The 20,689-nt window shown below is 48.9% G+C and overlaps 12 protein-coding genes across 12 annotated transcripts; 7 read left to right on the top strand and 5 right to left on the bottom strand.

Annotated features, from left to right (window-relative positions):
* Positions 1–135: 135 nt before the first annotated feature.
* On the bottom strand, positions 136–2,515 carry KY384_005931 (uncharacterized protein; the record flags this gene model as incomplete). The annotated part of the gene is made up of 3 exons (XM_044814429.1): positions 136–2,257; positions 2,306–2,453; positions 2,503–2,515. 3 exons carry the CDS (start codon positions 2,513–2,515, stop codon positions 136–138), a joined length of 2,283 nt encoding a protein of 760 aa, XP_044668579.1.
* A 315-nt stretch (positions 2,516–2,830) lies between these two features.
* KY384_005930 (uncharacterized protein) lies at positions 2,831–3,477 on the top strand (the record flags this gene model as incomplete). Its single annotated transcript, XM_044814428.1, has 3 exons — positions 2,831–3,014; positions 3,073–3,145; positions 3,201–3,477. The coding sequence occupies 3 exons, from the start codon at positions 2,831–2,833 to the stop codon at positions 3,475–3,477; spliced, it is 534 nt and encodes a 177-aa protein (XP_044668578.1).
* An 841-nt stretch (positions 3,478–4,318) lies between these two features.
* KY384_005929 (uncharacterized protein) lies at positions 4,319–5,652 on the top strand (the record flags this gene model as incomplete). The annotated part of the gene is made up of 3 exons (XM_044814427.1): positions 4,319–4,388; positions 4,743–4,819; positions 4,966–5,652. The coding sequence occupies 3 exons, from the start codon at positions 4,319–4,321 to the stop codon at positions 5,650–5,652; spliced, it is 834 nt and encodes a 277-aa protein (XP_044668577.1).
* Positions 5,653–5,974: 322 nt separating this feature from the next.
* On the top strand, positions 5,975–7,393 carry KY384_005928 (uncharacterized protein; the record flags this gene model as incomplete). The annotated part of the gene is made up of 1 exon (XM_044814426.1): positions 5,975–7,393. One exon carries the CDS (start codon positions 5,975–5,977, stop codon positions 7,391–7,393), a length of 1,419 nt encoding a protein of 472 aa, XP_044668576.1.
* A 554-nt stretch (positions 7,394–7,947) lies between these two features.
* On the top strand, positions 7,948–9,022 carry KY384_005927 (uncharacterized protein; the record flags this gene model as incomplete). The annotated part of the gene is made up of 3 exons (XM_044814425.1): positions 7,948–8,177; positions 8,239–8,359; positions 8,501–9,022. The coding sequence occupies 3 exons, from the start codon at positions 7,948–7,950 to the stop codon at positions 9,020–9,022; spliced, it is 873 nt and encodes a 290-aa protein (XP_044668575.1).
* A 1,846-nt stretch (positions 9,023–10,868) lies between these two features.
* Positions 10,869–11,386, top strand: KY384_005926 (uncharacterized protein; the record flags this gene model as incomplete). The annotated part of the gene is made up of 2 exons (XM_044814424.1): positions 10,869–11,046; positions 11,097–11,386. 2 exons carry the CDS (start codon positions 10,869–10,871, stop codon positions 11,384–11,386), a joined length of 468 nt encoding a protein of 155 aa, XP_044668574.1.
* A 938-nt stretch (positions 11,387–12,324) lies between these two features.
* KY384_005925 (uncharacterized protein) lies at positions 12,325–12,700 on the bottom strand (the record flags this gene model as incomplete). The annotated part of the gene is made up of 2 exons (XM_044814423.1): positions 12,325–12,537; positions 12,590–12,700. 2 exons carry the CDS (start codon positions 12,698–12,700, stop codon positions 12,325–12,327), a joined length of 324 nt encoding a protein of 107 aa, XP_044668573.1.
* A 266-nt stretch (positions 12,701–12,966) lies between these two features.
* On the top strand, positions 12,967–14,148 carry KY384_005924 (uncharacterized protein; the record flags this gene model as incomplete). The annotated part of the gene is made up of 2 exons (XM_044814422.1): positions 12,967–12,976; positions 13,301–14,148. 2 exons carry the CDS (start codon positions 12,967–12,969, stop codon positions 14,146–14,148), a joined length of 858 nt encoding a protein of 285 aa, XP_044668572.1.
* Positions 14,149–14,235: 87 nt separating this feature from the next.
* On the bottom strand, positions 14,236–16,591 carry KY384_005923 (uncharacterized protein; the record flags this gene model as incomplete). Its single annotated transcript, XM_044814421.1, has 5 exons — positions 14,236–14,470; positions 14,622–14,932; positions 14,964–15,524; positions 15,577–16,012; positions 16,065–16,591. The coding sequence occupies 5 exons, from the start codon at positions 16,589–16,591 to the stop codon at positions 14,236–14,238; spliced, it is 2,070 nt and encodes a 689-aa protein (XP_044668571.1).
* An 89-nt stretch (positions 16,592–16,680) lies between these two features.
* On the bottom strand, positions 16,681–17,408 carry KY384_005922 (uncharacterized protein; the record flags this gene model as incomplete). Its single annotated transcript, XM_044814420.1, has 2 exons — positions 16,681–17,137; positions 17,221–17,408. The coding sequence occupies 2 exons, from the start codon at positions 17,406–17,408 to the stop codon at positions 16,681–16,683; spliced, it is 645 nt and encodes a 214-aa protein (XP_044668570.1).
* A 222-nt stretch (positions 17,409–17,630) lies between these two features.
* On the top strand, positions 17,631–18,716 carry KY384_005921 (uncharacterized protein; the record flags this gene model as incomplete). Its single annotated transcript, XM_044814419.1, has 1 exon — positions 17,631–18,716. The coding sequence occupies one exon, from the start codon at positions 17,631–17,633 to the stop codon at positions 18,714–18,716; it is 1,086 nt and encodes a 361-aa protein (XP_044668569.1).
* A 272-nt stretch (positions 18,717–18,988) lies between these two features.
* NOP56 (snoRNP complex protein nop56) lies at positions 18,989–20,687 on the bottom strand (the record flags this gene model as incomplete). Its single annotated transcript, XM_044814418.1, has 4 exons — positions 18,989–19,252; positions 19,306–20,416; positions 20,469–20,521; positions 20,574–20,687. The coding sequence occupies 4 exons, from the start codon at positions 20,685–20,687 to the stop codon at positions 18,989–18,991; spliced, it is 1,542 nt and encodes a 513-aa protein (XP_044668568.1).
* Between the last annotated feature and the right edge of the window lie 2 nt (positions 20,688–20,689).

Here is a 20,689-nt window from a genome sequence, read left to right as displayed (position 1 = left end):
GATTTAGATGACCAAGGCTCTATTCCGACTCCTCACGAGTTACGTCTAGCACATGAGTATTTAATTTACACGGTCCCAAGTCCAACGCCTTCGCTGTGCTCCCAGTGCTTGATACGTTGCAAATTACAGGCATCACTATCCTTCAAAAACAAAGACGCCAAGATTGATTCTGGATTTCGTTTCCTTCGTACTAATTTTCTCTGGTCCGCTGAGCTCTTCTTCGGAGTCGGGTACAAGTGCGTCCTCACTGCCTCTAACACTGGACGTGTCAGGGTCTATGCTATGATTGAAAGGCAGGGACGGAGTCGGCTCTGAATCCTCGGTCAAAACGGGGATTTTGTGGTGGTTACTGCTCGATCGACTGTTTGCTTTTGAGTCTAAGGAAGGTATGCAGTCTATCTTTGATCGTTTCAGTGCTCCGGCACCTAGTCGTTGCAAAGGCGTCATGCTTGCCCGACGCCCCATAGCTGGTCTTAGGACTGACTTCTCATTGACGGCTTGGGCATCTTGCTTTCGACCATCCTCCTCCCCTCGACGTGCGTTCTGATCTGCAGGCCTGTACTTGTATTGCGAGGCCAGAGCCGCCAACTCTGCAGTCACACCTATATCGAGCCTCTGAGCCATTGACGAAGCCGAGCTACTCGTAGTAGTTACGTCAGTAACGCTTGACGCTTGAGCGGATAAAGTTCTTCTTGAAGATCCTGAAGTCTGCGAGTCGTCTACCGCTGAATTTTCTTCTCCTGGAGCGTCCCTTTCCGCTTTTTCCTTCGCTATGGATTTCTCATTGTGAAACACCTCAAACTCCTTATTCTTTGTAACGCGATCTAGGCCCCTTTCGACTAGCTCGGATATGTCTGGAAGTTCAGCCATGACTTCTTCAACTGAGTCGTCAGACCAGATTTGGATTTCGGAGTTTCTTGCTTTCCTCGACTTCCTGCCGGTTAAGAACGTTGACCGCAAGTCTTGACTATTTGCGAAAAAATGGCTACGTACAACCTTGCCGCCTTTCTCCGAGTGTCCTGTATTTTGAGCCTCGACATCTTCTAGTAGCCGTCGCCTTTTGGTCGACGCTGAAGCAAGAGGAGGCTCCGTTGTTGACAAGATCGTGCTTTGAGCAGTCAAGCTATTTCTAGTAGGGCGGAGCCGCTCCGCCGTAGATGCACGAGCACTTGATGTCGTGGTGTTAATCAAAGGGGATTCCCACGAGCTGCCTGCGGCTTGCTGTAGCAAGCGTGCCTGTGTTGGAGATGGAGTAAAACAGTTTGGATCCAGCTCGGCCAATGGGGTTCTTTTTGCTTTGAAGAAGGCATCAATAGACTTATTGCCTTTCACGTCTAGGAGGCTAGTTCCCTCACATTCTCTGCGCTTGAAACTGCCAGGCGTCACTGGCAAATCCCTATTCTTGGAAACATTAATACGCTTCTTTGTGATTGGATCAAGGTCGCCTCGAGCAACGGCAGCCGCGATAGGATGCTCAATCTCTGCTCCAAGAAAGGATACGTCCTCCGGCAGCGAGTCGTCATCGGCTTCTGTCAGCATCACGACTGCGTTCTGCAGCGGAGAATATACCCGCTGATGAAGAAATGTTAATTCTGCTCTGCGAAAAGCTTCAGGATATGTCGTTGGCACGAAGTATTTCCCATCAAATTGAAGCATCCGAAGGACTTTGTCAATCGTCTTGTGTTTTCGAACGAGCCGATAGGCATTCTTCAAGCCCATACCAGTGATACTTGCAAGGTAGTCACATCCGCTCAATATCGCCATGGTGCGGAACTCAGCGTCGGTCCAATTGGTGAGACTGATCTCGCGGCAAGCACTAAAATCAGCTCGATCGATCTCAACGCAGTCACCATATTGATCAAGCTTCGTCAAGAGTGTCTTCCCGCCGAACACCAAAAGATCTGAATCTTCCGACAGCATGCCTTGAATAATCCCTTGTTTCTCGAGGTATACCAGCTGAGCATCAGCTTCATACGGTGCAACGACGTATTGAACACTGATCTTCTTCAATTCTTCAATGAGCTCTCGTGCCATGACAGGAGTGACCTCGATCGCCTTCTGCAGCTCTAAGTGCGCTTGTGATGGCTTGTTCATGTGATAGAGCTCCAGTCCTTTTTTTCTGCTCTGCTCCCGTCTCTGCGCCCTGTCATTCTCAGTAGCGGCCTTACTAGGCAGGTAGTCACCATCGAAAACAAGGTAAGGTATTATGCCAAAATGGAGTAGCATTCGGACACGATGCATAGAAAAGTCGACATATCTAGGTACTTTTCAGCGTAGCAGATCAAGCATATGTTGGTCCTCATACTTTCTGGTCGGCTTACCCAAAGCAAGATCAATGGCACATGCCACTGTACCCCTATGAAGCCAGCCATATGCATCAACTCCAATAGTTTGACCACCAAATTTCTTCAAGCTACTGTGTTTCTGTATTGATTTGAGGAGCGGTAGTAGGCCTAAGTCGTTCAGTTCCGTTCCGAATTCAGAGGCAGCCCTCAGACATACCAGAGATGCCCATTTCAGCACAGAGCAACTACCAAAGCCTACACGGCATATCTACGCACCTCTGTTTACCACGGCCCATGAACATATCTGGCCGTCTCCGCTGGGGTGATCAAGGCTCTAACGCACTCAAATCATTCTCTTCTCCAAAATTCAAGCAATGAGAAAGCAATCATCCATTGTATATAGGTTTTCTTGAAGCTGTAGTCGCAGAATGATCGAAAGATTATGACCACGCCCCACGCGTCGCGAAAGGCGGCTGAGTAGGGCCGTATTTAAGCCGACACACGTGATGTTAAACCCGAGGATATCGCACACAAAGAGACGCATCATGTCGGCATCAACAATGCCTAAGAGCCTGGCAAAGGTTCAAAGCAAGGTGATCAAGAAAAAAGGCAGGAATGCTGCGCTGCATGAAAAGAGTAGAGACTCACAAAAACTACGCAGGGCAAGTGCCCGCGTGGAGAAATTAGAGAGAACGGCTGCTGCGAGGGCCAAAACAATTCAGCCTTTACGTAGGTCAAATTTTCCGAGACGATCGTTTCTACTTATCGTCCTCAGTTCAACGTGTAGCGTTCTTCCAAGATGCAGTGATGAACGCAACTCCTCTTTTCGACATAGAGCTTATACATGGACTTATTCAAAGGTACGTATCAGGCTAAGTGAAAGGGTGCTCCACCGTTGCGCTAAATCAACGAAAGGTTTCTCAGTCGCTCCGATGATACTTTGGCAGAAGTAGAAGCCCGACGGCGGCCTGGTCGGCCGAGCAGCACTCATGAAGACCTGTTGAAACTAAGAATGGCGGTAGAGGATAAGGAATACAACAGTGGCTTCTGGATGCCTGACATGACAGACTCAGAGAATGTTCAGCGGTTGCAAGCATGGAATGGAGAATGGGCCCATCTCAACACACTTCAGTATATAAGCGTGTCACGAGCTGGGCAAACGAACACAGCGAGATGGCCACCCAAAATGTGATGCTGCAAGATCTTTAATTTGTGCCTACAAGACAGCATGCCCCGGCGATCGCAAGTTGCTATCAAGTCCATCCGCGCAGAAAATCTCGTTACACATCGTGGCTTTTTATGAAATTCTATCTCCAGTCAAGATTAGGCCGCGGTCCGTAAAACCATATTTTCTCAAAAGCGTGGTTCGAAGACTATCACCTCAGAAGACGCGCAAGAGCAACATCTAGGAATGCAGGATGGCCCAACACGATTGCTTGCCAGCACTTGGTTGGCCATGGTATGTTCATGCTCCTGCGAGAGATCTCCTCCGTTTTAACATTCCAGATCGTCGTCGCAAGATTATGCGTTCAGGATGTACGTAAGATGGCATTTTCCACAATATTGTCTGTTTGCATGTGCTGTTTAGATTGTTAACGTTATTGGCAGAGTTTCTTGGGAGTCAGGTTTTACCAGCCATGAAAACACCAGCACCACATTCAGGCGTAGGACATTCTCTTCTGAGACGCTCAATCTTCCCATCTGAATCCACCTTGTAGAACTTGAGCACATTCAACTTGACCTTCTTGCGCTTGTGCTTGATCTTCTTAGGTGTAGTATAGACCTTCTTCTTTCTCTTCTTGGCGCCACCCCGAAGCCGCAGTACAAGATGGAGGGTGGATTCCTTCTGGATATTGTAATCTGACAAGGTACGACCATCTTCAAGTTGCTTGCCGGCGAATATCAGGCGCTGTTGATCTGGAGGTATGCCTTCTTTGTCTTGAATCTTGGCTTTGACATTGTCGATAGTGTCCGAAGATTCCACCTCGAGCGTGATAGTCTTCCCTGTAAGGGTCTTCACGAAGATCTGCATGATGGCCTATTGCAATGTTCTCAGCGCTTCAACAATTGACGAGAAGAGAGAGCTTATTTACCTCGACAAATGTGTTGTCGTCCTCAACCTTCCGCAGACTAAGTAAAGGAAGCGAGGGAAAAGATTGGACTATTCATAAGCAGAGTCCCGAATGTGCGCCAAGCTTCTAGCGCGTGTCGGCAGTACGGAAAGATCCCGTCCACGCTCTTGATCCGTTTGCGGCTTAGCGCCTGTCTTGGTTGCCGAGTGAACGGTCGTAAATATTTGTGGTCCCGCATCGACGAATCCATCACCCTTCCGCCATCTTTACAACCCACTCGATCTTTCCGGGTCAGATCATTCCCACAAGCCACTTCAAACAAGCTACAGTACTCGCAGAAGCAAGACTTCTTTTCACTTCGACTAATCTACTTCTCTTATACCAGATCGTAGGGAAGTCATTCTTTGCGACTGGGCAGAGCTTGGGAGCACCCAGGTCTCGCCCGGCCGAGCGGCTGGCTCTGTGTGAAAGGTATAGCTACACTTGCATACTAGGTGACATTAGTCCTCGACTCACGCAGTCGCAGATTTGAGCAACAGGAGACTTTAGCTAGTCTACCTACAACTAACGCTCAAAGACCGACTTGCAACTCTATGCTGTCAAACCAGACATGTACTAACCACGCAGGAAACCATCGACGACAACGATCGACCCCTACGCTTCAAGGATCCTATCAATCAATCTTGCCAGGCTCACCCTCTGAACAAATCTCAGCACGCCAGCATCACAGCTTTGGCAACCACGTTCAAGAGGAGACCAGAGCACCAGAGGAACAAACTTACGGACGTAGTGTAGAAGGTTTAAAACGACAGCAAGACGGACAACTATTCTCGCAAGCCACACAGCAGACCACATCTCGACCGGGCTACCCCCATGGGCCTAATAAAGGCCACTCAACTGACCATCCTCAGGAACAACCTAGTCTTCCCAAGAATGTTTCGGACTCAAGCTTCATCTCGACAGAAGCAATTAATGCACTACTTATGGACTTGCAACCAGCGATTTCGGGCGCCAACTATGAAATGCCCAGGCATGGCATAAGTGGCGGATATTCATCCGAGCACAACAAGACAAATCTGCAAGTAGAGCTAAATGGAGAGCAATCGTCGAAATATGAAGTTGCAAATGTTGGAATCCTGGCAGGTCCACATTATCCATCCAATACGCCCGAAGATCGAATGGCGAAACGAAAACAGCATATATCGCTTGATCTAACCAATTCACACTTCATAGTGGATTTCGATTGTCTTCACAGACCTGAGACGCCAGCTCGGCAACAATGTCAAGGTTTGTGAAGCAACTTCTTCATCCTGAATATTTGTTCATCATAGAATAGGCTCACTGCCAAAGACGCCGATGACAGCACCCGTAGGCTATAGACCTGATAGCATATATGACCCTGAGCATAGCTTGCCGACTTTCTCACCCATCAGAAACGATCCAGATATGACCATCAAAGCTTCGCAGCCCATGGAAAGGGGGAGGTCGTGTCAAGATAGCTTTTCCATGATGAGAGGATCTGTCGAGGACCCTCAGGGAATGGCTCCCTCCAAAACAAGCCACATGATGCGACGATCCGTAGATATTGCTTTTATGCCGTCACCGAAACTCCCAAACATGTCGGACCTCAAGCTAGATCTGTCAGCAGATACTGAGAGCTCCATCGCCGCGTTGTTTCAACCGTCTGTGTCTTCAACAATGACGTCTTACCAACCATCACCTGAGACTACGACTATGTCACTCTTTGGAAGTCAACATGTTGATGATAGTGTAACTAATGCCACAGATTCCTGGGTTCAGACAATACAAAAGCACGGCATGAGCCAATCTGGCCAAACGTCACCTACACAAATGACCCAGCATCAAAGGACGCAATCGATCACAGATACTGACTTTGACGAATGTGTCGTTTCGACTGGTGTCACTGCAGATGATATTGCAGCCTTCATCCAAGGGCCTTTTCCAGACGATTCGAAGTGGCGGTGTCTTTACAAAGAACGAGACGGAGAGGAATGTGGTAAGAGATTCGCGAGAAAGGAGAACGCCAAGTCACATGTCCAGACCCATCTTGGTGATCGACAGTACGCTTGTACAGTGTGTAGAACTCGCTTCGTCAGGCAGCACGACTTGAAACGACATTTCAAGATTCATACAACTGAGAAACCACATCGATGTCCTTGTGGCAAGGACTTTCACAGACATGACGCACTGACAAGACATCGACAGCGCGGAATGTGTATCGGCGCATTTGAGAACTCGCCTAAGAAGTCTGTGAAGCGTGGACGACCCAAAAAGGCCCGACCAAGCTCCGAAGAGCGAGCAGAAAAAGCTGCACAGACCAGGCAACGTATCATAGAGAAAACTTATCCCGGCTCTACTTACGCATCGTCCATCTCAGGCTCGTCTGACGACTCGCATGATAGCCCGCCCAGCTTTGACAACTTCAGTAACCCAGCGTCAAGCCCGCCTCTGAGTCACAAGGGTCTTGACAGCATCACTTTCTCTTACCCATCTTATCAGCCGCTGACTCCGCCAACCTCCCCTACCCGCGGGTCCGACAAGTCATACTCAACCCCCTACTCTCAAGAATCCTACACACCTAAACCCGCGAGCCGTAGCCCCTCGCCGAAGATCACAAGCATGCCAGAGGAAACGCAACACTTCAGTATGGAGTCCATCGAATCAGGCAATGACTGCTACCAGAGTAGCCCTCCCGAATTAGAGCTTTCGTCCTCATCGCCGGCCACTTCGAATCTTAACTTCGCGTGTATATCTTCTGAGGCGTCCCACCCCAGCTTACCCCTTGATCAAGCAATGGACTGTCTGAATCCTCAGATCCTAGACGGAGATTTCCAGCTTTACGGTGGATCAAGTAAGGAATCACCGGCATCCGAATTGGACACCTTCTTTGACTTTGGCGAATTTCAATCTTCTGCCACGGAGCAAAAGCGCCAGCCGAACGACCCGTTGCTTGGGCGTGAGTTTTTTGGGAACAGCTTCATGAATGAACCAGAAGATCCGTTTGTTGACTTTTAAGACTTGCTGAGTACGATTTGGACGGCCTGTAAGAGCCCTTAGCGAGGTGTCATGGAGAACCACGGAATTGGGCGTTGGGGGAAGCTTAGGGAAGGATGCCGAGTTAGGATAGGTGAAAGGGAACTGAAAATGAGTTTGATAAATTGTGTGATATGTAGTGAAGGTTCCTCAGGGTCTTCACTTCACTAGGTTTACCTTGATGCTGCAATGTGGCGGGACCAGTTCTAAATCACCAGCCTTTACAATGATAAACAGCATTAACGATAGATAGCAAAATACAAAACGGGGCTCATGACACATTTCACGTCATACATGAAGTGTGAAGGGACATTGATTGACTGACCAACACTCTGCATCTAATAACGTCACTTCATTCAACTCACATTGTGCCTTGAATCTTTGAAGAAGTAGTGTCGATATCACATATGCCCCCAAAAGACCAGCCTGTTACTCCAAGTTCCTTTTCCTGAAGCATACAAGATCTGCTGAATAAATTGTACATAGCCTTTGTGTACGTTTTTTCAAGTGTCATTCAGGAACGGATGAGTGGGACCATGGTTCGAGAGGGGTCAGAAGCGATGATCCAGCTTCCAGTATTCGCGCACTACGATTTTGATGATTCCTTGAGAGCCGGCCAAGAACAGGATGTTGACCTGCGTAGACGCTTTACCATCAAAGATTACGACGTCAAATGGCCAGAACAATTCAGCAATATCAAAGCGGATCTCGAGGTAGATTTGGCAGAAGGGAGTGTGACCTATACATCTATTGAACACATTGGCAGGTGTGTACATGTCCGAGGCTTCAAGCCCTACGGACGATGATTGACTCCAAGCTCTACACAGCACTTCCGTCCCTGGCCTGTGCTCCAAGGCTACAACCGACTTGTGGGCTAATGTTTGGGAGGAGGCCGTCATAGACATATGCATCGTGGTTCCTCGAAAAGAATTCACCCAAGAGAAATTGGTACGTCATCCAATCATTTCGCGGCAAGTCACGACTGGGAAAGACGTCTCGAACGTACCTTCAAAGCTGTGTGACTCTTTTGTTGTGTCTTACATGTTTATGTAGGACTAGTGGCCGAAGCTGACCAAGACCGTTGACCAGGCTCACTTTCAAACGGCTTTACGATTCGGGTCCAGACAAGGGGGATACCACTATATCGGTGACGGGGGCGTTCAAGACCGCTGGTCTTTCAAGCTTAAAGGCGTGGTACCTCTAAGGAACCTTTACGTTGTTGCCAAGGGCAGCATTCCTCTTCGAGCGTACATTTCTTTGAGAACCGTCTTACGCAAAGATGAGGAACTGAGACAAGAATATGGCGCTACGAAACGGCGCCTTGCTATGTTGTACGACGACCAGGTCCGTACCTACTGCGGATTGAAGCGGCCAGTGATCAGGAAGATCTTCCTCGCGGACGGTTGGACAAACAAAGAAGTAGATGAGGCAGAGGCACAAGCAAAGAGAGACTGGCCTGAGCGCACCCCTGCAGACTTCTTTGAGCAAGATGAGTGTGACCTCTTGGGCGAAGGAGCAATTGCGAAAACGGCGCCAACAGCATCTCCTGAAGGTAGAAATATCATAGCATCGGAGATGAGACCTACGAGCAACCTCTGCCATAACGGATAAAGGATGGCAGGTGACTTGGGTAGCTGCAGCTAGGGCGAGTCGCGCCAGGGGTTCAAGCGAGTAGATGTCGGAGTTCAGCCAAGGAAGCTGATGGGATGTTCAAAGAATGTGAGGTGACGTGAGAGAAGTGTAATTACTTATTTTTGTCTACTCAACCACGAAGGACAACATGGTCAGGCTCCAGGAGTCCAGAGGTCTGGCCTTTTCATGAAACACCTTTGCGGGGCGGGGAGCTGATGCAGCCTGGGTGGTGGAGCAGCTGTTGGGGTGCTCGTCAGTGTGGTTCTAGCGGAGGCTGGGTCGGCTGGCTAGTAAATAGAATTTTGGCTAAGCCATTAAGCCTGTGAAGCCAGTGCTAGATGCTTGTAAGACTAGAAGCCTGGCAGGCCTGGCTCGCTGGCGGAGTGCTGACGGAAGACGGAACATTTTAAATGGCAAATTACAAAGTGCAATCGGTTTTCAGTTTTGCTGACAGGGAAATGAGGCAGAGGTTAGAACTGTTTCTGCCCAGAATTTCTTGCTGCAGGAGACAATATGTCTTTATGAGCATGTAACAATCAACATAGACGAGAAAGCATCCACTGAATCCCTGGTCTTCCGCATTCGGCTCTGAGTGTTGTGAGCTGCACCTGGTTACTTTCTGCAGGAACCTGCAGACTGACCTCACTCGGACTTGGCTCCCCGACTCTCCGTGATTATTATATTTACCCACTTCCTCACCACCAAACACCCTCTTCCACCTCCGCACACTTCCGAAGCTGTCTGCCTTCCCTCCCAAGCATCTCTCGTTCCGGGGATCATCGTCCAAAACAACACTTCAACCCCATTTCTCGATTTCGGCATACCTGCCAGGGGTTTCATTCGGCTCGCCTGCCCTAGGCAGGCTTCCTCCTCCCAGCCATGAGGAAACCCTCCTTCTCCGACTTCAGCTCGCCATACTCCAGTCCTAAGATACCCTTCTCATGGCCAACCTCGATACCTACTATGATACCTCACCGCTTTCGGCGAAAACTTCGCTCCAAGATCCGAAGCCGCCAGTCGCCTTCGTCCTCTCTCACCGGCCTGAACACTTCCTTTGACCCCCGGGACGCTCTGTCGGCACTTCGAAAACACAAGTGGTCATTATACGATGGACAATACCTCATCCTCATGATCCTGGGAATCTTCTCCCTGTGCATAATACCAAGTCCAGGACCATTCATAAAGACGGCGTTCTCAGCCTTCATCATGGCAGCGCTCATCGTGCCAGCCTCAAGACAATTCCTCTTACCAAGCCTTGCAATATGGATGTGGCTGATTTTCTTCTATGCCTGCGGGTAAGAAACTCTCCTGTGTTGCGACAAAGATCCTGAAGTTGCTTTCGCGGATGTTCCGAATTTTGCCCTGACATCTGATTCTGGGAGAGTTGCTGACGTATTGAAAACGTAGATTCATACCAAGCAGCTGGCGTCCGCCAATTTGGGTCCGTGTTCTTCCAGCACTTGAGAACATATTTTATGGCGCCAACCTGAGCAACATTCTTTCCGCTCATACCAGCACCTTCCTCAGTGTCATGGCGTGGCTGCCGTATGGTATAATACATTTCGGAGCACCTGCCGTGTGCTCTATTATTATGTTTATTTTTGCGGCACCGGGGACAGTACCGGTCTTTGCCAGAAGCTTCGGTTGGATGAACTTAATCGGCGTCGCCATCCAGCTGACCTTCCCTTGTTCGCCACCCTGGTATGAAAAGAAATATGGGCTCGCGCCCGCTAATTATTCGATACATGGCTCGCCGGCGGGACTGGCAGCAATAGATGAATTATTTGGAATTGCACTTTACACTCCTGGTTTCACAGGGTCACCTATGGTCTTTGGGGCGTTTCCCTCCCTACACGCTGGCAGTGCTGTTATGGAAGCGCTTTTTATGAGCCACGTTTTCCCCAAACTAAAACCAGCCTTTGTGGTCTACACCCTGTGGCTGTGGTGGGCGACAATGTATCTGTCTCACCATTATGCCGTGGATTTAGTGGGCGGCAGCTTGCGTAAGTCTTTTAAGATCTCACATCACGGTTTTTCGTACTAATGAAAATAGTCTCTGGAGTGATCTTTTTCGTGGTCAAGTCAAAGTTCCTCCCTCGACAACAATCTGACAAATTTTTCCGGTGGGACTATGATTTCATCGAAGTCGGCGAGGATGTGACCACCGAGAAAGGCTATGCATTGGCTGGTACAGAAGATGGTCCGGTCGACACAGACGAATGGAGTGTGGGCTCCTCAAGCTCCGTTTCACACTCACCAGGTTCCCGAAGCCCCATCGATGAAGGAAACCTCTGGGAAGGCGAGACCCTCGCATCACATTCAGACACCGAAGCGCAGACATGACAAGCGCTACCTCGATTGTTTCCTCACAATCACTCGGCTGCCGAGTGCTAGCGTTAATGAATAATGCTTATGCCTTAATGCGCGTGCCTATCATTTCTATGGGAATGACATTGAAATCACTTATTGGATACTATTTAATCGATAATAAGCGGCGATCTATCACGTTTCCGCTACACTCGTAACTCTGGCTTGGGACACTCTAGCTCTGGATGCTGGACATTCGTTTGGATTGGACTGTGTATACCCAACACTCGTTTTTCAAGTCGATATTGATTTAGAAGACAGGAGAGGGAGGACATCTGTATAGAGGAGCCTTAGCATTCGCTTAGCATTTGGTATGCGTGGGGTATCGCTAGTGCAGCGACCTCTGGAGCGCGTAGACATTCAGTCATGGTTGAGCGTAATTGCTTCTTCGATTGTTCGAAGGGGTTTCGAAGCAGACAATAGAGAGAGACTCTCTAGACTTAGATCAAATGCACCAAATTGGTCGACTTCTCTCCAGGTTTTTCTTACACGTTCAAACCAGAGGCGCTCTCGGGAAGGCGGCGATGCGCTTTACTCGAGCGAATGCCGAAAGATTATGCCGGATATATATATTTTATTAAATGCCAAGCATACTGTGGAGGATGACATCCTAACGAAGAATACTCTCCTTGCCTTTTACCAGAAGAGTCCGTGGGTTGCGTCAAATCTCCACTCTTTAATCTTTGGAAACATTTGGTCCGTTCGGATCGCTATATTTTTGCACGGTTTTTGCTCTTCGTATTACAGCCTACTTGATGCTCCTATGTGGGTGCAAAAATGAGGCGTGTTCTCAGGGTTCACTGATGGATTTTGACCGGAGCCTAATCGGAATATCTAAGCGACCTCTCTGCCCTTCTACCTCCCCTTGCTCCTTGTCCTCCAATCCTCAGAAACCATAAAACAAAATCCCATTATTATTCTGATGGTATCCCTCTGCCCTGGTCCATCATCTCCCTCTTCTCCTTTTCCGTGAAGTTGGCGGCACCTTCTTTCAATGCCTGAATAAGGACGGGTACTGACGATTCCTTAAAGTCAGACGCGGTGCGGAGCTTCTCAATATCATCCGCAAAATCTGCTGTTACTTGACGGAGGTAGCGGGATCCAAAATCTTCTGCTGCTCTTTCTTCCTGGTAGAGTCAAAGTGAGCAGAACGTATAGCAGCTACAGCGAGGGGTTTACGTTTGAATGAGAAGCCGCTTGCTCTTTGTCTTCTTCCACAGGTGTGGACTCGGCTTGCGGCAGTGGTTGGTCTTCTTTTGGCTGACTCTCGTTGGAATGCTCTGTTGCCATTGTCCTCGCAGTCTCTGCGACAGTCTTTGTGTTGGGAAATGTTTGGAAATATTTCAATTAGAGCGAGGAAGTTGCCTATGTATCAAACAGTATACGCCAAGCATTTATCATTTATTCTACACATTGTCTAATGCTTAATGTCACAATACTCAGTCTTCATGCTGTGGCCTACTTAAATGCTTTCAAGCCCACCGGTGTCTTTCTGCCGGCGCACTTTCATTCAACTGGCTGCGCCCTCCTTTCAACGAGGACGGAAACTAGATATCATGGATCATGGTAAGTAACTGGCCAGATTTTGGGAGACTCGCAGGTTTGTCTACCTACTCATCTGGTGCAGGATCCCTGGTTAGTAGAGTAACTGGGCCTCTTGAGTCTTGAGTCTTGACCCGGCGCTAGTACGGACCTCCACATTGAAACATTTGCGACCCGCATTGGGGACAATGAACATGACCACGCCAGACCATGCCTCCTCAATTCTCATGCTCTTTATTCTGACCGGTGCACCCCGACCTCTTTATGCTATCTCCTTGGGGAACCTTGCTGTATTTCTCATCTGCTTGTCCTTTCTTCACGCATTCGCTTTCAGTTCTATCAAGCCAGTCACCGCCACGATAGCTTCACAGCGCTCTTCCATCAAGAACAGCTTCTCCGGAGAAAAAGGCCCTCAAAAGAGTAGACCTTTTATTATCGTCTTTCAGTGCCTCTCAAGTGCCATGACCTTGCCACAGATCACAGCACCTGCCTTCTCTGTACCCCACAGCCCAACCCCTACAACTACCCTCGAAAACTTCCAACAGCTTCAACGCGTCGAAACCCTACACCAACAAGTTAAAGAGCAAGCCCAGAGAGCGCAAGAGTTCCTCATGAAGCTTCGCCGCGGAGAACTGGAAGCACAAACACAGGCACAGCTACAGCTCGAACAAAGACTAAAAGACCGCGAAGGGTCTGACCGGCGCAGACACTCGGAAGGAAAACATAGCTTGTGCACATGCAGTTGTCCGCACCACGCTTCGCCGCCACCTCCTCCGCCTACAGGTTCTACGACACAAACGGCGGCGCAGAACCGGAATAGCTTCAGTGCGATCAATCCTGTGCCCATGGGTCCTCTCCCCCTACCGACAAGAGTCGATGAAAAGGAGGTGCGCGATCTAGAAAAGCGCGTGCGTGGCCTGGAGGGGAGGGTGAGGGGCTTCGAGGGGTTGCCGCCGGATAGGGAGATGGCCTTGCTAGAAGTGGAGAGACTGAGGCGAGAGCTGGAGGGGCTTGCGAGACGGAGAGAGGGCCTTTTTGAGGGTTTGAGCTGCGAGGATGCCCTGAGCTTTGGAGGTGCAAGTGCGGAAGGATTGAGAGGAAAAGACGGGCTGCCGCCCGGTGGACAGAACGTGGGCGGGAAGGTTGTTGTGAAGGGGTTAAAAGGCTCTGGGAGGGGTGCGAAGAAAGAGCAATGACTGAGAGACAGTCCATGACAAGCCCCCTCGTGTAAGAGTGTGAGCGATGTGACCTCCGGACGCTGAGACTGAAGCCTGCCACCTCCCTCAAGAGATGGGATTCAAGGTGATGAAAGACTCGGCCGTCCCATTGTTGAGCCTTGAGACTTGCCTTGGCCCAAAGGATCTCTCTTGCGTGAACCATAAATCGGTCTGGACCGACTGGCAAACCACCCAAGCGGTGTATCTCACATGACCAACGAAGACAGCAAAGGTCGGAGGTCGAAAGATCCTGTAATCCAATGCTAACTCGGTATAATATTTGTCTTCAACGATAAAAGTCCTTTTGAGACATTACACGATCAACAAGGAGAATGCACGAGCATTGACGGCAGCACATGGGCCTAGATTTGCTTTGATTGTCACGAAACTCCAATGGGTATCTCAAACTTTGATCAAGCAAGGAGTTTCTGCTCCTACCTAGAAGCTAATACCTCGGGTCCCAGTCATCTTTGAACACCGTCCCTGGAACGAGTGTCAACTGCCTACTCTCAGTTCTGCGCCCTCTACTCTCTTCCAGTTCCGCCCTCTCCTTCTTGGCCTTCGCCTGCTTCACTTTTAATGATTCGTCTTCGTGCCGCTTCCTCTCTTCCCAGTGCTCTCCGCACAAGTCTTTGTAAATCTGATCTCGACCGTTGTGCATCTGCTTGATCAGAAGCTGAAGCGCCTCTTCTGAAGTTGTCTGGATCTGCTGACTGAGTTCCAATTCATCTTCAGCCTGCTTTGCCCGCTTTGGCAACGGCCCCTGGATGAAGTTGACTTTACTTTCAACTGACTCTTCCAGCTTTCTCTTTTTCCTTCGCAGCCAACTCAGTCCGCAGCTTGTCCGCAAGATACCGCGCTGTATGACCGATGGCTGAGCCTGGCTTGACAGGTGGAAGAGTATCAATTGGTGGAGCAGTAAAGAACAGGACATGACCATGCTCATCCTGCTGGAATTGATTTCGAATTTCTTCTGGAATGGCCAGATTGGCGTTTCCGGGCAAACGGTAAACTTCATCGGACCGTTGATAGCTGGACTCTGAGCTTTGTGTTCTTTCAGGCGGGGCAAATCGATTCTGTGCTGTTCCATAATGTTGACTTGGCTGCGTATAGCCGCTGGCAGCTTGCTGTGTGAATTGGTGGGGATGGTGCAGTGGCGCAGGTGACGTGGAACTTCCGTGATATTGGGGGAGTTGCGATGAACCATAGGATGCTGCGTGATTAATGTGCGAGGCGTTGCTACTTGCTGCTCTCGTTTCAGTCGCACGGTAATCGGGCGTGTTATACGACATACTTTTCGGCTTTGTCGTTTGTGGTGGTGGAGGAGAAGGAGTAGGCTCTGGTGGGGGAGATTGCTAAGTGTTTATTAGCAAACATTGCCACCCGATCAGCACGGTTCACTCTCACATTCTCATCTCTCGGGCCCTTGAACACGGCACCTACAATCGGAGGGGCATTTTTCACACCCCATCTAGGGTTTGCATTTGCCTCTGTGCCCTCATCCTTGAGCAAATGTAAAAGAGGACTTGGGACCTTCCTGATCTTCTTGGGCGCATCGAAAAGATCCATCTCGTAGTCTTTATCCCTCACTTCGTCCGGCAAGCAGCTTGCCCATGTTTTGATCTTGTTGAACCTGTGCTTTTCCTCATTGTAGCGGGACTCACAGACATAGACTTCTTTACCAACACCAAGCCCACGGGGTCTACCCCGACTATATCGCGTCACAAACATAACAAAGCATCGATCGACAATCTCGTCAATGCGATGATCTCGATACTGACCAGTCTTGACTACTTCATTTGGAAAAAAGTGTTTCTCAAACTGGTGCACAGTCTGCTCCGGCCTGCGGAATGTGAGTGACTAGCATTTCAAAGGCTTCGTGGGGGCTCGACTACCTGTAATACCAGCATGCATTTATCCATTTGTCGCCGTCCCCATCTTGCCACGTACGATAGACTTGGGCAACAACAGGTTTAGTCACGTCGTTAGGATTTTGGACATGGATCCAGTCACCTATTTTCCACAGTTCCTCGTTGTACAAGATACCTTCAGGCAAAGGTAATCGACCTTCTTCCAAAGCAAACTCTGTGTCAGGTTTTGATGTCTCTTCTTTCGCAAGCTTGTGTGTTTCGGCTTGGAGAGAGACCGCGTCTTTGTAGACTTGACTGTCTTCCATATTATACGATTTACAGTTATTAAACATAACATCCATATCCCTCAGGAAATGATCAACTGAATGGTACTTCTTGCGCTTAGCCTTTCGTTTGATTTGCTCAATAGCTAGGGGTTCCTTGATTTCAATGTAATAGTCTGGCAAGTCGGTCTTATCTGGCAATTTCTCGAATGAGAGTATCATCAGATGGCCCTCCGGATGTTTGAGCTTGCGAATGCCCTTCAAAATGTTTTTTATGCGAGCTTCCATTGGAGTGTCAACTTTTGGCGGCCGACCTCGGCGTTTCCTTGACTCATCTCCTTTATTATTCCGTTCACCTCTGGTGCCGCCCTCTCTCTTCATGATCGAGGCGACGGATCGTGCCCCCTTCTCCGACGACGTTTGCCACCCTCTTCTTCTGAGTCTTCGTCCTCATCTTCATCATCATCCTCCTCCTCGTCTTCTTCCTCCTCGTCTTCTTCTTCCTCTTCAACCTCGGCAGGGGCCACAACATCTTCCACAGCCGGAAGCTCTCCAAGATCTGGATATTCCGAAGCTTCGGAGGTAATAACGCTCTGGTCAACCAGCTTTATGAACTCTTTTTGGAATATATCCCGCAGAGTGATCGCATCGTGATATGCTCCAGCTTCGGGTCTATTGTATGTTTGAGCATTGTGAGATATCAAAGCAGCGTCCCTCACGAATTCCTCAAAATTGACATAAGCTTTCCGTAAAATCTTGTTTTTCAAGGTGCTTAACGCGACAGGTTCCTTTATCACGTCATAGTAATCCGGTATCAGACGCTTATTGACCTTTCTATGAAAGATTTTCGAAGGGTCATGGCCGCTCCCCAAGTCAGCAGCGTGCTGTGACGCGAGAGTTGGGTATATAGAACTTACTCCTTAGTTCTGTACTTATACACCTTTTCCGTGATCTGCTGTATAGCCGACCATTGATCTTTCGTTAGTAAAGAATCCCTCGATATGGACTGAGCTTCTGTAGCTTCTCCGTCAACATCCATAGGATCTGGGCTCGCAGCTTCTGCAGGCTCCAGGCTTCCATCTTGTTCAAGTGATGCCAATACCATATTGACATCTAGAGCGAAATGGTCGGAATATTAAAAGAATGCTCGTAGACGTGATGAAGCTAAGGGCCCGGCTTACTGCAGGCTGCGGTAGAACATTTTTCCGTGTGACCCAGAAATGCCCGGCCAAACTTTTACTTCGAGACGCCTTGGTAAGGTACGTTCCGAATTCCCATATAGTGTCCGAGAATCATACTAAGAAGCAACATTATCATATAAACAAGCATGAAAGTGAGAATAAGACACCCAGCTGGGCAAGCTGCGGTTACCCTCTCCGACGCAGCAACAGTACTTGACCTGGTACAGCGCGTTAAGGACATAAGCCTACTGGACACCTTCGATCTCAAGATTGGGTATCCACCTGAACCACTGCGACTAGAAGAATTCGAAGTAACCACGCCTTTAATTAGAACTGGCAAGAAATATGATGGGGAACAGCTCATCGTGAGTAGAACGTCGCCGCCAACTCCACCAAGTCACTCGGCGAACAGGCACCCCGAAAAGTCTTCAAACATCGCTCAGACGTCAGAGAGCGGGGACGAGCAATCAAATCCTGTTTTTTCATTTGCAGGCTTTGGCGCTGCTCCTCCTACCGCGAATCCCTCATATTTAAGCAATCCTCTGTCGCTTTCTCGCAAGTCTAACAACATAGAACAAGACCCTCCAGAAATCGCCTTAGCGACTCACAATGCTACTATGGTCCTGAGAGTTGTTCCTGATGATAATGCCTGTCTCTTTCGTGCTTTCAATACTGCCTTTTTCGGTTCAATGGACAATATGCATGAGCTCCGCAGCGTTGTGGCCCAGAACATTCAAGCAGACCCAGATACTTATTCAGCCGTCGTTTTAGAGAAGAACCCTGATGACTATTGTCGGTGGATCCAAACATCAGACGCTTGGGGAGGTGCTATTGAGTTGGACATCTTTAGCAAGCACTTCGATATCGAAATCTGCTCCATCGATGTCCAATCGCTGCGAATAGATCGTTACAATGAAGACAGACCGAACAGATGTATTCTTGTATACTCCGGCATTCATTACGATGCAATCGCCTTGTCGCCTTCCGACCCGCCGCACATGCATAGCAACTTGCCACCTGAGTACGACACGAAAGTTTTTGACAGCTCCGACGAACGGATATTACAGGCTGCAATTGAGCTATGCACAGTGTTGAAAGGCAGGAAATACTTTACGGATACCGCAAAATTCAACTTGAAATGCAAGACTTGTGGAGCCTTGCTGATGGGGGAAAGTGGTGCTAGCGAGCATGCTCTAGCGACCAGCCATGTGGATTTTGGAGAAGCTGAGTAGCTTGCGCGTTCATCAGTATCCACGTACATATCAGTCGCGTATTGTCTATCAAGTCATAGAGGTAACTTCACAGTGACACGGTTCTTCAAGCAACCACGGCGCAATCCGTAGCAGCATTTGACCAGTAGGGGATGACATGGGTTGCTTTAGTCGCTTTCAGCACAATTTTGTACGAGACTCGTAGCATAAGTTTACAGAAAAGGTTCTTTAAGGGAGTGTTCTCTGCCGCCAGCGCCACGCCAAAATCAAACTAATCCATACAGCTTTCCAGCCTACTCCAACTTTGCCTCACTTTTCTTTTTCTTCCTCTTCTCGCCTTTGATCTTATTTCCTGCTTCGTTAGTATCTCCATCGTCATGTTTCCGCTTCTTCATCCTCTCCCTCTTCTCATCTCTCCGCTGATCCTTATCCTTAACCGCTTTCTTCACCTCTTGTTTCTGTGCAGCACGGGGAACTTTCTCGGCGACTTTATCATCGAAACTGGTAACTTCACCATCCAAGTCAATGTCGGCAAGAACGGAGTCCATTGCTGATCTCTGCAGTGTCCCGAGTCAGTTGAATATTGAAGCCTCTGAGAAATAGGACAAACCATAGCTATTTCATTCTTGGTTGGTGCAACTCCAGAGTCATAGAATCTCAATCTCTCCTCCACCTGCGCTTTGAGCGCTTCGCCAAATTTGGTGGTCGGGTGCTCTGAGAAATTGTCTATCCTTGAAGCTATGGAAGTTTTGTTCGCCAGAAAACGGGAGATCCGTCCCTTATTTCTTTGTCCCGCTCTCCCGATGAAGGAGGAATGGTAAATGAGCCCATACTTTGGTGTGTTGCCTTTCGTTTTTAGGGCTCGGAACAAAGCCTTCTCCGCGCCCAGTATTTGTACCGTTGACGCTGGGTATTTTGATAAGTTCGTGAGACTCCCCGCATGAGATATAAGCCTTGCTCCAATTACCTCACCTAGTAGAGCACCAAGGTTAGGGGCCACGACTCCCATCTTTCCAACAAGATAAGTGTGCAGGGTCTTGCGGTAATTGGCTAATCTCACAACCCTGGTCGCAAACGTCGTGACATGCTCCATGTCTGTCTCGGAAAGATCCTGGCCCATGCTTACTTTAGCAACGTCGATGATGCTCTGGGCTATTTCAGTGTTGTCATCGCACTGCGCTGTGAGATCTTCCAAGTCCTGATCTGCAAGACGTTTTTTATCACCAATGAAAAGCGCCAATCGTGCGTACTGTTGATTTTCGCTGACTATGCGGATTAGCTCAGGGAAATGCCAGGAATACCATTCTCTAAGGCGCATTGAGAATGTATTGATAGCCTTGTCCAGATGATCTAGAGTGGCAATAGCTTGGATGATGTGATTGTCATTTTTCTGGACGCTGAACTTGACTCTGGCGCGAGAGTAGGCGTGACCTAACCCAAGCTGGGCTCGCTCTACGTCACCTTCTTGAAGCTGTTTCAATAATTTGTGTCCATGCTGCCGTAAGCCGCGAAGCATATCTTGCACAATCTCGCTCGTGTCTCCCGTTTCGCATTGCAGGTGAGGTAAAGCCCCTTTGATGGCTCCTGCAAGAGTTTTGTCGGCAACGCCAAGGGTGATACGGCCTGATGTTGGCAGGTCGACTTCTAGGAGTGATAGAAGGAACCTTGATGCTATCCCCTCACTGATTTCGTTGGCATTCTCGAGGGCCTGGGCAGCTCCTCTGTCGCAAGATCAATATCGAAAGCGTAATTTCGAGAGTTGTCACAACTCACTGGAAAGGCGCAAAGCTAATGAGCTTGATCATTTTCCCAAACTTGGCGAGATCCTTTCACAATTAGTGCCCCAGCATCAAAGAACTTTTGTCTTTGATCTCGTACTTGAACAGAGGCCTGGAAATCTTTCATTCGATTCCCGACCGTGTCTGGCTGGTGGACGACCTGGAAGACTGCATATCCCACCGAGGACTCATGAAGCAGATAGTCGATAGTCATGT

This window comes from Bacidia gigantensis (genome assembly GCF_019456465.1).
Source record: "Bacidia gigantensis strain McMullin 20006 chromosome Unknown contig_246, whole genome shotgun sequence".
In the NCBI taxonomy this organism is placed as follows: domain Eukaryota; kingdom Fungi; phylum Ascomycota; class Lecanoromycetes; order Lecanorales; family Ramalinaceae; genus Bacidia; species Bacidia gigantensis.
Note: the sequence above shows the minus strand (reverse complement) of the source record. Positions and strands in the feature narration are given on the sequence as shown.